Genomic DNA, 14353 nt, shown 5'->3' on the forward strand with positions numbered 1-14353 from the left:
GAATGAAATCCTTTCCCCTCCTCCACTCCAATCGGGTTCTTTAAGGTGGCGGGGGAATAACGTACTTTCTGCAGGACTCAGAAAGCTGCTTCTCCACACACACGCTAGGTGTCCTCTTTTTTGGTTTCCCAAATATGGTCACCCTAGTACACGAGTCACTTACACTCTCTCCGCTTTCCTTTTCCAGGTTGCCCAGAAGTAACAAGCACCCACCGTGCCCCACGCCCACCTGCTAACACCTCCCTAGTACCAGCTTTTCCTGCACAACACACAGGCTGGGCCACCAATCCCCCAAACCCGGCCTAGCCTTGGCCGGGACAAAGGCCAATCCCTCAGAGATGGGGGTGGCCAAAGCCATTCGGCGCTTCAGCGGGAGCGGCGGGGTGGGCGAGCTCCGAGAAGAGGAGTCGGTGGAGTCCCCCACCAGCTGCCACAACGGCAGGCCTGTCCCCGTCCGGCAGCGCAGCCGTTTCGTGAAGAAGGACGGCCACTGCAACGTGCAGTTTGTCAACATGAGCGAGAAGGGCCAGCGGTACCTCACCGACCTCTTCACCACCTGCGTGGACATCCGCTGGCGCTGGATGTTCGTTATCTTCTGCCTCTCTTTTGTGCTCTCCTGGCTTCTCTTTGGCTTCACCTTCTGGCTCATTGCTGTGCTGCACGGGGACCTTGCGCCTGAGCAGCCGCCAGACTCAAAGTCCTGCTTCTCCGAGGTCACCAGCTTCATGGCCGCCTTCCTCTTCTCCTTGGAGACGCAGACGTCCATCGGGTATGGCTTCCGCAGCATCACTGAGGAGTGCCCGTCTGCCGTCCTGGCTGTGGTTTTGCAATGCATACTGGGATGCATCATCGATGCCTTCATCATTGGTGCAATCATGGCCAAGATTGCCAAGCCGAAGAAGCGCAACGAGACCCTTGTCTTTAGCGAGACCGCTGTGGTGGCCATGCGCGACGGGAAGCTCTGTCTCATGTGGCGTGTGGCCAACCTGCGCAAGAGCCACCTGGTGGAGGCCCACGTCCGGGCACAGCTGCTGCAGGTAAGGACAGCGGGAAGGGGAAGCACATGGACAAAGGCAGGAGTTGGATGGCAGCAAGATCTTTCCGGAAAACCTCTGAAATGTTTTTCTGGAATGACTAAATCAGTGGGTATACAGATGGATGGTGGATAAAAATCTAGATAGAGAAGGACAGAGGAAGTTGTGGGGAGATGGATGGACAGATGTGGGGAATATTTGGAAGGTGTACAAGTGGCTGGAAAGGCAAGAGGAGTACTAGTATTTATACTTGATGAAAGGTAGGATGGATAAATGAACAGGTGAATCTGAAATGGAGAGGATTTTCAGATGGGGGGTGGGGGGGAATTGCATTTCCTGACCATCATTCTGCTTACTGCTTCTCTTCCACAATAGGAAAAAGCATAATCACACTTGCTTTGGAAATAATAATAATAATAATAATAATAATAATAATAATAATAATTTTATTTCTTACCTGCCTCTCCGTTTGGATCAAGGCAGAGAACAACAATAAGCACAAACTACATAACACTGAATTAAAAACATGGTATACATTATTAAAACATCCTAAAATTCCACTGGATAGGCTTGCCAGAAGAGATCAGCCTTTATAGCTTTCTTAAATGCTAAAAGACTGTTGACGAGTCTCCTCCGGCAGGCCATTCCACAGTCTGGGAGCAGCAGAAGAGAAGGTCCTCTGGGTAATACTTGTTAGCCTAATTTTGGCAGGCTGAAGTAGATTCTTCCCAGAGGACCTGAGTGTGCAGGGCAGATTGTATGGGAAACCTTCACATGAACTGGTCGGCACATTGAGACCGTCTGCAGCGACCAGCAGATGTTCGAGCAACTGCAATGGCACTTTTGCCAATCCTAGGGCAAATCTACACAGAGTCTTCGGGGCGCCTGGAGTGCGCCCCAAAATCGATGATGTAGACAGTACCTTAAGCGTTCCAAAAAGAGGAGGAGGAGGAGGAGGAGACCCTGCATCGCCCCTTGTGGGGACAGGGTGAAGAGTTGCCGGGCCCGGCGGCTTCGCCGGGGAATCGGCTGCGTCCTTGGCGCCGCCCACCTGCCCGCCAGCCTCCTGTTGCCAGCGAAAGAGCCACCCGGGCCCACCACCGCCGGCTTCTTCCACCGAGCTCTATGACCCGGGTGGCTCTTTCGCCGGCAACAGGAGGCCGGCGGGCAGGTGGGCGGCTCCAAGGACGCAGCCGATTCCCTGGCGAAACCGCCGGGCCCGGCAACTCTTCATCCAGTCCCCGCGAGGGGCCGCCTCCTCCTCCTCCTCTACCGCCTCTTCTTGGAACGCTTAAGGTACTGTCTACATCATCGATTTCAGGGCGCACTGCAGGCGCACTCCAGCCGCCCCGAAGACTCTGTGTAGATTTTCCCCTAGTCACAGAAATAGCTGCTGGGTTGGGCTGTGTAACCTGTGCCCGTGGAAGAGGTACAGTTCAGTACATAACCACCCTTCTTCCTTTGTCTTCTCTCCCACAGCCCCGTGTGACCCCCGAGGGCGAGTACATCCCCCTCGACCACAACGATGTCAACGTGGGCTTCGACAGCGGCACAGACCGCATCTTTCTGGTGTCTCCAGTGACAATCGTGCACGAGATTGATGCTGAAAGCCCCCTGTATGAGTACGGTCCTGAAGAGCTGGCCGAGGCAGACTTTGAACTGGTGGTCATCTTAGAAGGTATGGTGGAAGCCACGGCCATGACCACACAGTGCCGTAGTTCCTACTTGCCCAGTGAGCTGCGCTGGGGACACCGCTTCGAGCCCGTACTCTTCGAGCGACGTGGCCACTATGAGGTTGACTACCAGCACTTTCACCGTACATATGAGGTGCCCGGAACCCCAGCCTGCAGCGCTAAGGAGCTCAGCCATCGCAAGTACAGGGCGCCCCCTGCAGGAGCCACTGCTGCGCGTGCCTCTTTCTGCTATGAGAACGAGGTGGCACTCAGCTGCTGCCGTGAGGAAGAGGAGGAAGAGGAAAGGCAGGGAAGCCGGCGGGTGAGCCTGGAGAATGAAACGGCCACCACCACGTGACACCACCAACGTCCTTGGACTGAAGAGGGCTGTGGGGAGGTGGGGGTAGCGCCATCACACGCTTTGCATAGTTGGGCAGCTCAGGTAACTGGCCAAAGGATAACATTGTCACACTTCATCCATCCTGTCCCCACCAAACACAACTGGCAACTAGGTCTCAGCTCTCTGGAAGAAGCTGTGGAATTTGTGTCTCTAGCTATTGAGAGAAAGAAATGCCATTTTCTGGCATTCGGGCCAAAATGGAAGCCCTGGTACAAACGGAGGGATTCCCCGTGATCCTTCAAGACACTGAAGATGGTTATGGGGTTTCAGATGCTAGTGGGAGGCCCAAACCAAATTTAAACACAGCAGGGAAACTTGAGGAAGGCAGAAGACCCATTCCACGGGTCCCTAAGGAATGCGAGCATCTCCTGATGTTTATGGCAGAATGAATTATGGCTGTGACTATTCAGTTGAGAGCTTGACGTGTAGGTCCATGGAGCTTCAAGAACTTGTGAGGGGGGTGCTTAATGGTGCCCTACTGGGGATGTCTGCCATTGCGTTTGGGCTGAAGGTGTCTCATTTATGGGGCGCTATGCTATATCGGGGGAAGAGAGGTTCAACGAACTCTGGAGGGAACTGGTCAGTAGACTTTAATGGAACTGGAAGGTATCTGGTCTATAGGCTCTATGAAAATGCAGGTGGGTGGCTTGTTCTATAGAGTTTTGGAGGCGTATGTTTCTTTTCAGCAAAAAGGGCTAAAAACTATATGCCCACAGGGTGAGAAACTACACATGATCTTTCTTAACACCCCTGAAACTTGTTTGACAAGCCCAGATGAGGAATTCCAGCAAAAGTAACAGGACGTTGTCATAGTTTTAAAGTAACTGGCAGGTTTATCACGGAAATAAGGCGAGTCTTTCTTTACGAGGAGATAGAAAAATTGTATAAAATGTAATCTGCCACAAAAACGAGTGTTCTCATTAAAAAAGAAGAAAAAAAGAATGAAATTCAACCTTTTATGGCTCAGTGTGTTTTAAGTCCTGTAACAGACTGAAAGGGGAAATCAACATGGTGCAATGAGGGAAAAGATATCATCAAATACAAACAATGTACACTCACTACTATCCCCAAATTTAAGACATAGGTGTTTGGAGGAAAGCCAGAGTGTGTGAATTCATCTCCCCACAAGTCTCACGCTCAAGTCAAATGTACAAATTTCAGCCTACTCAAGAAATGAATTAAAAGAAGGAGGGAAAGGTGAGGAAACCGTAGATTTGGAGCTAGGTCTGTTATCTATGAGATTGGACCACTGGTCCATCCAGCCCAATGTTGTCTACTCTGGCTGGCAGTGACTTTCCAGGGCGTCTGATTCTTTGAACCAGAGATGTCATAGATTGAATCTGGGACCTTCTTCAAGCAAAGGCTCCGCTCTGCTACTGAGCTATGGCCCCTCCCCTGAGGAACTATCTCCCGTCTATCAATGCATTTCCATTCGTGTCAACAAGGCAAAAGAGAACGCTCTGAGGAATTGTAGCCCCTGGGTTAAATCAGTCAGTCTCCCAGTTTGCTGGCTTCATGATGCCTGAAATGCACCATTGGCTCTATGGCCGCCTCTGGGAGGGGAAAGAAAAATAAGTTATTTCAGCAGCAGATAAAAGATCCCAGTCTGAACATCTGCTTCGGCCCCAGAGCAGGATGCATCTCCGTGCTGTACGAGAGATCCCAATAAAAACAGCTGCTGTCCAAGCTGGTCGGGTGACAGCAGCGTAGGCTGAAGGTCAGAGCGGTGACAGCTCAGATTGGATTCTCAGCTGGGAGCTCAGATTAATATGACACAGTTTCATCACTAATCCTGGCTGCTTTATGCTAGCAACGCCGGAGGGGAGGGGGGACAGACATTTTTGCGGGTGGGGCTCCCTCTACACACCTCCCTCTTCCCGACCCCATCACTCTGACTCAAAGTGCTGGCACCCGCTCTTCACCCTGGCACTGCTGAGGTGAGGGGATGTCAGGAACCCCTCAGCAGCCACCGCCGAGCAGGTGACAAGATCAAGTGGAGAGGCATTCTCCTTGAGCCTAAAATAACCTCTCATGAGGCCCTAATCGCTGGCCCTGGGGCATCTGTGAGATGGGGATGTGAAGGTCACCACAGGTTGGGACCAACGTCAAACACCAGCTCTTACCTTATGGCAGACAGTGGGCAACCTGACACTGGCCTGTGGCTGGCCCCATACTGCCACTGTCCTTCATTCTGACTTGGGCTATGATCTCACCTTCCCATTCATTTCTGGTACTTCTAGAAATAAGATTATTTCCCCCATGTTTCTTTCACCTTTGACCCTGAGGCCTACTGTTTGCCATTAGGCAGGTCAGAGTGGTGAGGACCTCACTAATGATGGGAGGGGCCAAAGGCAGGCGGGGAGGGGTCAAAAATACTACTACTACTACTAATAATAATACCAGCATATTTTAGCTTAAAGTTCTTACTGACAGGAGAGACGTTTCAACTATTTAGAATGGGGAACCAACTCCACAAAAGTCAGGAAACTACCAAATGATTGGTGATGGGGGCGGGGGGACATCAGAGAAATCCTGGAGGACCAGGTTTGGCTTCGGCGACTCAAGATAATAGATAATAGATCCCAGTGTAAAAATAGCTGCTGCCCAATCTGGTCAGGTGATGGGGAAATGATGAAAAAACACCTTTCTTCAACTTTGGCCAACTTCAGGAAGGCAAAATTTGGGGACGGGGGCACTATAAGGCAGCAAGTTATCAATTATGTAGTTTATTATCATTGTGTTTTTACCAGCATAGGAAGGTGAGGGTTCTGTTTGGATTTATTTATTTATTTGCCTCCAGCACCAATATGCCTTGGGCTACCTCCCTTATTTCAGTCATAGCCACACGCACATATAAAGAAGCCCTTATAATTTCATTTTACAATTGAAGAACCAGAGTGGAAAGTGACTAATCAAGACCAGCAGGTGAGTGGGGATTCGAATTCAAGCCTCCTTTCTGCTTCCTTTTTTTTTTTTTTTTTTACCCCTGGCATGGCTCCTGTGCTTTTAACAGTTGCCAAGTGGGCAGAAATTCAGCACTATAAGAAGGTCACCACAGGTTGGGACCAACGTCAAACACCAGCTCTTACCTCATGGCAGACAGTGGTCAACCTGACACTGGCCACTGTCACTGGGAAAATAAAGCTTTTCCCAGTATTGTGGTAAGGAAAAGATTTGCCAGGTTATTGTCCAGTCCCCACTGGTACTTTCAAAGTGGTTTCCTAAGCCATCTTTTGCTCAAGCCCACCCCAGTGCTGAAGACAGCTTCATAACTGATGCACACTTTATATATGCATTGAAGACCAGTGTAAAGAAAAGCCTATTATTATTATTATTAGTTAGTTAGTTAGTTATATAGCACCAACAATGTACTTGGTGCTGTAACCTTACATGTGAAAACACCCATAGATGCAAGGCCAGCTCAGCCATTGGACAGATGGGACATGTGTCCTGGACAGTGGATTGCCTGAGGCTGAGACTTCAAGATGAAGGGGCGGAGCCTGGGAACTAAAGGGCAGAGCCTGCCAATCAGGGGTGGAGCCTATTGGTGCGAATTGGCACCTGGCCAGTCAGGTGAAGAGCCTGCATGGAGCGGGGAGAGGGGAAAACAAATGGCAAAACCTCAGAAGCTAAGCAGAAAGTAGCCTGCCCCCTGGATTCTGACCCCACACTCACCCTGGAGATCCTCAGAGGAAGGCTGAGAGCCTGAAACTTCACCCACACGCGGGCAATGAGCCATTTTCTAGCATCCCTGCTGCTCCTTTGATCCCACTTGCTGCCGTGATGCCAAACCACTTTTCTCTCCTTTTCCCTCAGTAAATTTCTCAGCCATTGTGAGGACACTGGCGTTGTCTCACATGAATGAAAAGGGACGGATGAACCACCTGTGGCTTTCAAAGAGAGACTAGCAAGGTGGAGAATGCATCGGGGGGGGGGCTACCCACTGCACTCCAAATGCCTATATTCAGTCCTAAGTAGTGGTGGTGGGCAAAGCCTTACAGGAGCACCATCCTAGGGTGGCCACTTTCACATTGCCAAAAAGAGGACTAATGGGGGCACCAATCTGCATAACATTTGCATATACGTTTGTATATGTATAAGTGCAAATTTAGAACTAACTATAATTTAAACAGAAATTGAAGACATCTCACCATAGTCGAGAAGACTGACTAGGTGTCTTGCGTGCCTGTTCAGTCTGCTGCCCAGATGCTGCTAACTGTGGAAGGGAAACTTCTAGCCCCTTCTCCACGGTTCTTTGACCTCAAAACAGCCATGGACTGTACAGCCCATCAAATACAGAACCGTCCTCTGCCAGCTCTCCAAAATGCAGGGCTGTCCTCCGTAAAGTAGAACACCTGTCCACCCTCGCCTCCTTCTCTGTATTAATTCTCTTGTTCCAATTCACCTTGAAGGTCAAGGGTCCTTTTGGAAGGATTGCTCACAAGGAAGATGAAAGGCAGGGATGATCAAGAGCAGGAATTCAGCAAACTGTTTCTCTGCCCCAAAGGAATTACTTTGGTGGTGGGGGGGTGTAAATGTGTTTGGGGCAAGGAAGGAAATTAAGGCCCAGGGACAAGGGCGTGAGTGTGGATTTGCTCCTTCTCCAGCCTGTGTTAGCACTAAATCCATCACTGCTAAATTTGCTTGGCCTCCATCCAACTAATCAGCATCCGCACAGAGCAACTTATTAGAGACAGATGGTTCACAAATGACTCTTCATCGTGACCTGCCAGCAGCCCATATGATACTTGAACCTCAGGCTCAAAGAGTCAACACTCACCCACCGGTTATCTCAGTCAACCAGTTTCCCCCTCAGATCTGCTAGCGCCCCCACGATCGCGACCCACAGCTGTCTGTCCTCACTTGCATTCATTCCCTACCCCTCTATTGGGGGACTCCTACCTACGGAGAAATGTAGGGCGCAGAATAGATTGTCTTAGCACACCCTCTGGTGTCCACAGCTGGGATTGCAAAGCCTACATTTTCCATTGGCAATGTGCTGTGTTTGTGGTCACTTTTTGAAATTTGCATATTTTGCAACTTTGCATGCTTATAGAAAATGTTGTTTCACAAAATTCAAATGTTTATATATCAATTGAAAGAGAATTTAATGCTGAATTCAATACAAAAACAGAATGCAAATATCTGCAGTACAAAAGAAGTTATGCTTACTTTAGTCTAAAAATAAACACAGGTGTGATTGGAATTGCAAACCCTACTGGCCAATCACAGTCCTTGTTCTGGGGACCAATCACATGGCAGTAGCTGTGATACATCATGCTTCAAGTTGGGGAAAGTCACTTTTGCTGTTTGTTCTGTAACTGAAGCACTATTGGAGATGGTGTGAATATTTGAAGGATTTCTCAAATTAAAAGTGTACCTATGTACATCATAAATAGAGCAATGGCATCAAAGAAAATGTTGTGTTTTTCAGAACACTCCTGCTTTCAATGGGAGGCAAACGATGAGGCTTGCTAAGTAAATCCACAAAGCTTTTATTAAGCAATAAACGTCTCTTCTACCTGAATAGAGTCTAACCTCTTCGAAACAAACACCTAATCAATACTATGCAAACTAAGCAAGACAATTGTCCACTCAAGAAGAATAGGAAGCCACTTCTCAAATGCCCATAACTTTAGAGTGCCTGGTGCGGAGGCAGGTTCTGGTGTAATCGAACCAACTTTCTCACACCTTCCTTTCGCGCCATACGTGTCAGCTTCTGGCAGACCCTCGCATCAGCTAGCTTGTTGGGATGCTCACCTCCGGAAGAAAGCTCACTTCCCACTGAGTGTGCAAGGTTTGGCCTTGAGGAGAGAGGGCTGACTCCCAGCCCATGAGAGCTTCCTCCCCCACTGGTACAGGCTGTCTGGCGCTGCGTCTTCTAGTTCTGAATCTGATTCTGATTGATTACCTGAAACATCTTCTCCCAAAACAGGGGCAGGAGGGTTAGACATGACAGAAAAACGTTGATTGGACACCTAGGAAAAGAAGCAGGATTGTTGTATTACGTGACTCAGGTCTTTCAACTGATATACAAACATTTGAATTTCATGAAACAGAACATTTTCAATAAGCATGCAAAGTTGCAAAACATGCAAATTTAAAAAAGTGTCCACAATTTTGGCCACCACTGTATAACACTAACCATGCTTTTTGCATCCAAAATTTATTAACTCAGGGCTCCCCACTCTTTTTGGATCTATGGGCACATTTGGGAATTTGAGAAACTGCTATGCCCACAGAGTCATGCTGCCCACAGAGTCATGAAATGGCTGCTAGAGGGGGCCTGGCTAGTCAAAAGATTTCTTCGACCAACATTGGTGAATTGAAGGTTATTATACATCTCTTTAAATATAAAGAACCTGGAAGTGTATGTAGCATTCTAATGTTTCTTGTTTGGATTCTTTAATTCAACAATGCATTTAGATTATATATACAACTCTATTTTTGCCCGCCAACTTGGCAACACTCCATTTGATAGTGGGGATATTTCAAAGGCCGCCTGGCTTGGGACTAGAATTAAATTCCCCTTATAGTTCAGATCCTTCAGTTCTAGGGCAATTGATATGAGCTGATTACACAGGAGGAGAGGGGCAACAAGGCAGAAGATCCTGCTGTTTCCCAGGGCTCCTTTAAAGGTTTGTGTGCAAAGGAGGGGAGGGGAGGGGAAGCCTTGTTTCCCTAGCTTAACTTGTGCTGTACTGTTCCCTCGCAGCCCCCAGGAAAGCCAGGACTTACTTCTAAGTAGATGTAAGATTGTGCTTTAAGGCTGCAACCCTAGGCACACTTACTTGGGAGTAAACCCCATGGAACACAATGGGACTTACTTCTGAGTAGTCATAAGATCGCACTGTAAGTCTGTAACCCTCAGCACACTTACTTGCAAGTAAGCCCCATTGTAAACTTAAAAGGATGCTCCCAGTGGGGTGGAGGATCAGATCTGCCTTCCTTTGTTGCTTGCAGGGAGTCATTTTACCCTCTTCTCCCTTGATCACAGACACAGGGAAGTCCTTCCTCGACAAGTTAATAGTGTAACCCTAGCTTTATACGCTGCTAATTTCGCACCATTAGGGTTTATTCCAGCTTTTCTCTGATCTGTTTTAAAACAGAATAAGGGGGTGAAACCGTGAGACACATCCTGGCTGATGCAGATGCGCAAACTTCCATGAAATGAGAAAAAGTCCTGAATAGCCTCCATAGGATTGCTCTGATCATCCTATCCACACAAACAGACCTTTCCCCAACCCCAAAAGAAAGAGAACTGCTCCCAGCCCAAAAAAGAAAAGAAAAAACTTTTCCCACCTCAAGCCCTGACTCAACTACTACGTTCCCACCAGGTGCTCCTACCGCCTCCTCTGCTATCAGAGCCTCTGTCCGGGAAGTTGCTCTGGGTGTGTCTGTGTGAAGAAAGGGAGAGGGGTCTGGGAAGGGACAGAAAAATAGCAAGACTGGTGTCTGGGAGGATGAGAAACAGCCAGGTAAAGAGATGAGGATGAAATAGCAAGGATAGAGGCTGGGGGGAAGAGAGAAAGAGCAAGGCAAAGGGACAGAGTAGAGAGAAAGAACAAGGCTAGAAACTAGTAGGAGGGAGAAGCAGAGAGGTAAAGATGTGGGGGAAACAAATACAGAGGCTAGAAGCTGGGGAAAATACCAAGGCAAAGGGGTGGAAGAGAGAGAACAAGCAAGGCTGGAGGCTAGGAGTGGGGCAACACTTTAGTCAATGGCTGAGTTCGGATGACACGGTAATCAACCGGGAGGAGGGCAGGGGAATAGGAACAAAATGGAAAACAACCGTTGATTAGCATGTCATCCAAACTCAGCTACCGGTAGCTTAATAGTAAACTCACAGTTGGTTATTTTGTGGATACACACACAACATGTTCCTACACAACTGTGGAGTGGTTGGGGCTGGCATTGAGTGGACTAATAGTCATCCCGGTGTCTGACTGACACAGCTCCCACCCGCCCTCCTCCCTCACTCCTGCTATCCCAGCAGCCTCTGCAAGTTGTGCCGGCTATAGCAGAATGGCCGGCACAGTTTTGGCCACACTGCAGAGTGGTTATCTCAGCTGGTTATTTTCGGAATACAGTCAACCTTGAGGTGGTTTTTGCACAACAGCCAACATAGGCCTGGTTCAGACGACACAATAATCAATCAGGGATGGGGGGAGTCAACCATCTGCTGAGTTGATTATTGTGTCATGGGGGGACACACACACAATGCACAGCACCTTATTTTCTAGAATGAAACAATGCAGAAGAACAACAGGCAGCTCAGTTGCTTCTCCATTAATCAATTGATTAAAATGTCGTGTGGAGGGCTCCCTCCCTGTTGGGTTATTGCCAGAACTTTTCTCCTTCTGGAACTCTGTGCTCAGAAACAAACACACATCACACAGGTCTTACACAGCAGAGCTGGTTTATTTCCTTCAGGCTTCTGTGCAGTTCAATTCAGATCAGTTCAGATCAGCACACTGAGGCATACTCAGAGAGCAGTGATCATCAAGCAGTGATCAGTTCCATTTTACACAAGTGAGAAACTATATACACATCTTACACAATTCTTATCTACATTACATACAGCTGTGATGAGGCTAACTTAGAATCTTGGCAAGGTTCCCAGAACAGCCTCTATCTCATGGTAATTGCCCACAGATAGACTTTCTCTGTTTAACCCTGAGATAGCCATACACACACAATTTTAATGACTAAGCAAGTATTTCTTTTCATATACTTAACACTCCCCCCCCCCCCCATCGAGTGCACTATTCCATTGGCCATAGAGTTTTCCAGCAGGAGCAGCCGAAAACACCCCGGATGCTCCTGTACAGCCAACAGAACTAGCAATGGCTGATGGGATATGGCCAGGAGGAGTGAGGGAGAAGCACCAGCAGCCCAGGATACCAGGACTTTCAGCCATGAGACAGGGAGAGGGGCAACATGTCGTGTGGGGAGTACCAGCAAAATAATGAATGGTAGGTGTGCTATTCCCCCCTCCGTTGTCTAATATGTCGTCTGAAACAGGCCATAATAACCAACCATTGACCACCCAACTGATGGTTGACTACTTAAACTACCATTGGTTATCGTGTTGTCTGAACCCAGCCAGCGAAAGAGAAATAGCAAGGCTAGGAGTTAGAAAGGGGCTGAGTTTGGATGACAAGCTAATCAACTGGGGAGGTAATAAGAACAGAACGGGAAACAGCCATTGATTAGCGTGTCGTCCAAACTCAGCCAGGGAGAGAAAAAGGCTAGGGTTGGGGAAAGGAGAGAAATAGCGAGGAAGGGAGTTGTGGGATGAGAAATAGCAGGCTTATAGGTGAGGCGTTGAGAGAGAGAGAGAGAGAGAGCGCGCACAAAGGGAAAAGAAGTTTGAGCAACTCTTTCCTTCTCCTCTTGCCCACCAAACAACTGATCCGTGGCAGGTGCAGGAATACAAAGGAGAACCTGGTGCTAGCTTAAGATTTTTCAAGCATTTTATTTAAAATATTATTCTGTAGGGGACATAGTGTGGAGACCTTCATAGGCACTTTTGGAGGTCCCTTACTGCTGTACGACATGAGCACCCTATATCATTCCCCATTCGATTCACTTTGAAGATTTCTGCCCATGACAAGCATGACAAATACACATTACTGGAGCAGCATAGAAGCTTCTTTCACATCAAAGTTGCTTCTGCCTGGGTGGATCACATACCATTCCGGTGATATCATGATGTGGTCTACACCACACCACAAGTTCGGGAGGAAAAACTTGTGCGTGTAAATTGCAGCTTTTCCTTTTAAAATACAAAAGGCTTCACTTCCACATATATTAAAGGGGAAAGTACAAGCAGCACTTCACAACTTTAAAAGTTCATAATAGACATTTTCTATGCAGAAATCTAGATCTATCTTCCAACATTTGGCAGATGAAAACAAGGATACTTGAGAGCTAATCTAGAATCCAGAGAGATGTGTCCTTCCATTCCCTCGCTGAGGAGTTTTTATTTTAAGACTGAGCGATGTGGATGCATGGGTAGAAAGGAAGCTGGGACCTGAAGAAAGAGAACTCTAATACATGTGTGCAAATGTTTAGAATGTACTGTATACTCGAAACTGGGACAGACACAAGAAAAGTCATTCCATTCCTTGTAAATAAGGACACTTGGAGCATATGTCCTAGTATGGAGCACAACGCTGGCCCTGGGGAGTAGTTTTCAGTGCGATCCTTTGCATGCCTACTTAGGCTACACCGTGTTCAGTGGGATTGACTCCCAGATAAGTGGGTTTAAGATTGCAGCCTAATTATTATTATTATTATATAATTTCCTGTTCAAAAAATATGTAAATAAAACAATTCGCAAAGTTTTTCCTTACAATTCCCACCTGTATCAGATAAACGTCTACCTGGCAATAAATGGCAATTCTGGAGAGAAGAATTGGCTTTAACTTTAAGTTTCAGGAGGATTGTGGCAGCTCTTAATCAGGGACACTTTAATATTCATAAGAAGCCTTATTTACTTAACAGAATTAGGCCCCTCTTAGCAACAGGGTGCTCCCTTTCTAGTCCGCTCAGCTGGCCAGCGACAGGCGGAGCCTTCTATGGGCTCCCTATTGGTGTTTCTAAACGTCACTCGTCTTGATTGACAATTATGCGACGAAGGAGAGACTCGGAGGATGACATTTAAACTTTTGCGGTGTATAGATTAGCATAAATCAAACCCGCAAGCACAAACCAGCTTCCGGGTTAAACTCAAATGTCATTTTGTCTCCTCTAAAGCAGAAGTGAGAGCTAGTGAGAATTTTAGCGTAGCTCTGATTGGATATGCCCCTCCCACCTAAAAAAAAAAAAATCAGCAATGGCAGGAGTTCGTGCTTAACGTTCGTGATTTAACGGAGGTCATTTAGTGGCGTGGTGGAAAACATGTCTGCATGAAATTCAGGACTGGATCTGGGCTAAGAGGCAATTTAACGACCATCGGTGCAACCTCAGCAGGGTGGGGCGTATGGCGACTTCTCGGTTGTAAATCCAAACCAGCCTCAGCCCTGTCTCTAACTTTCAGTATTGGCAATGGACTACATTGCAGGGCTGTTTTAAGCCTCTCCCTCTGCCACAAACACTCAACCTGCAAACTCAGAATAATGGACTATTCTTATTGGCACTGGCATCAGTAGAGAATTCTGCAAATTGTTTTAATCCTGACCCCCCCCCCCCCCAGCATCACATTTCTCACATGAAATAAAACATAAGTTAGAAAAAGCTTG

General features: G+C 47.6%; 1 protein-coding gene across 1 annotated transcript; it reads left to right on the top strand.

The window, feature by feature from the left end:
* The first annotated feature begins 338 nt into the window (after positions 1 to 338).
* Positions 339 to 3065, top strand: KCNJ14 (potassium inwardly rectifying channel subfamily J member 14). The gene is made up of 2 exons (XM_063136468.1): positions 339 to 1037; positions 2514 to 3065. The coding sequence occupies exons 1-2, from the start codon at positions 339 to 341 to the stop codon at positions 3063 to 3065; spliced, it is 1251 nt and encodes a 416-aa protein (XP_062992538.1).
* Positions 3066 to 14353: the final 11288 nt, after the last annotated feature.

Source organism: Elgaria multicarinata, chromosome 11, assembly GCF_023053635.1.
Source record: "Elgaria multicarinata webbii isolate HBS135686 ecotype San Diego chromosome 11, rElgMul1.1.pri, whole genome shotgun sequence".
In the NCBI taxonomy this organism is placed as follows: Eukaryota; Metazoa; Chordata; class Lepidosauria; order Squamata; family Anguidae; genus Elgaria; species Elgaria multicarinata.

Coding starts and splice junctions, on each gene's coding strand:
- KCNJ14 (XM_063136468.1), top strand. CDS start 339: ATGGGGGTGGCCAAAGCCATTCGGCGCTTCAGCGGGAGCGGCGGGGTG. Junction 1,038..2,513: donor TCCGGGCACAGCTGCTGCAG/GTAAGGACAGCG, acceptor TCTCTCCCACAG/CCCCGTGTGACCCCCGAGGG.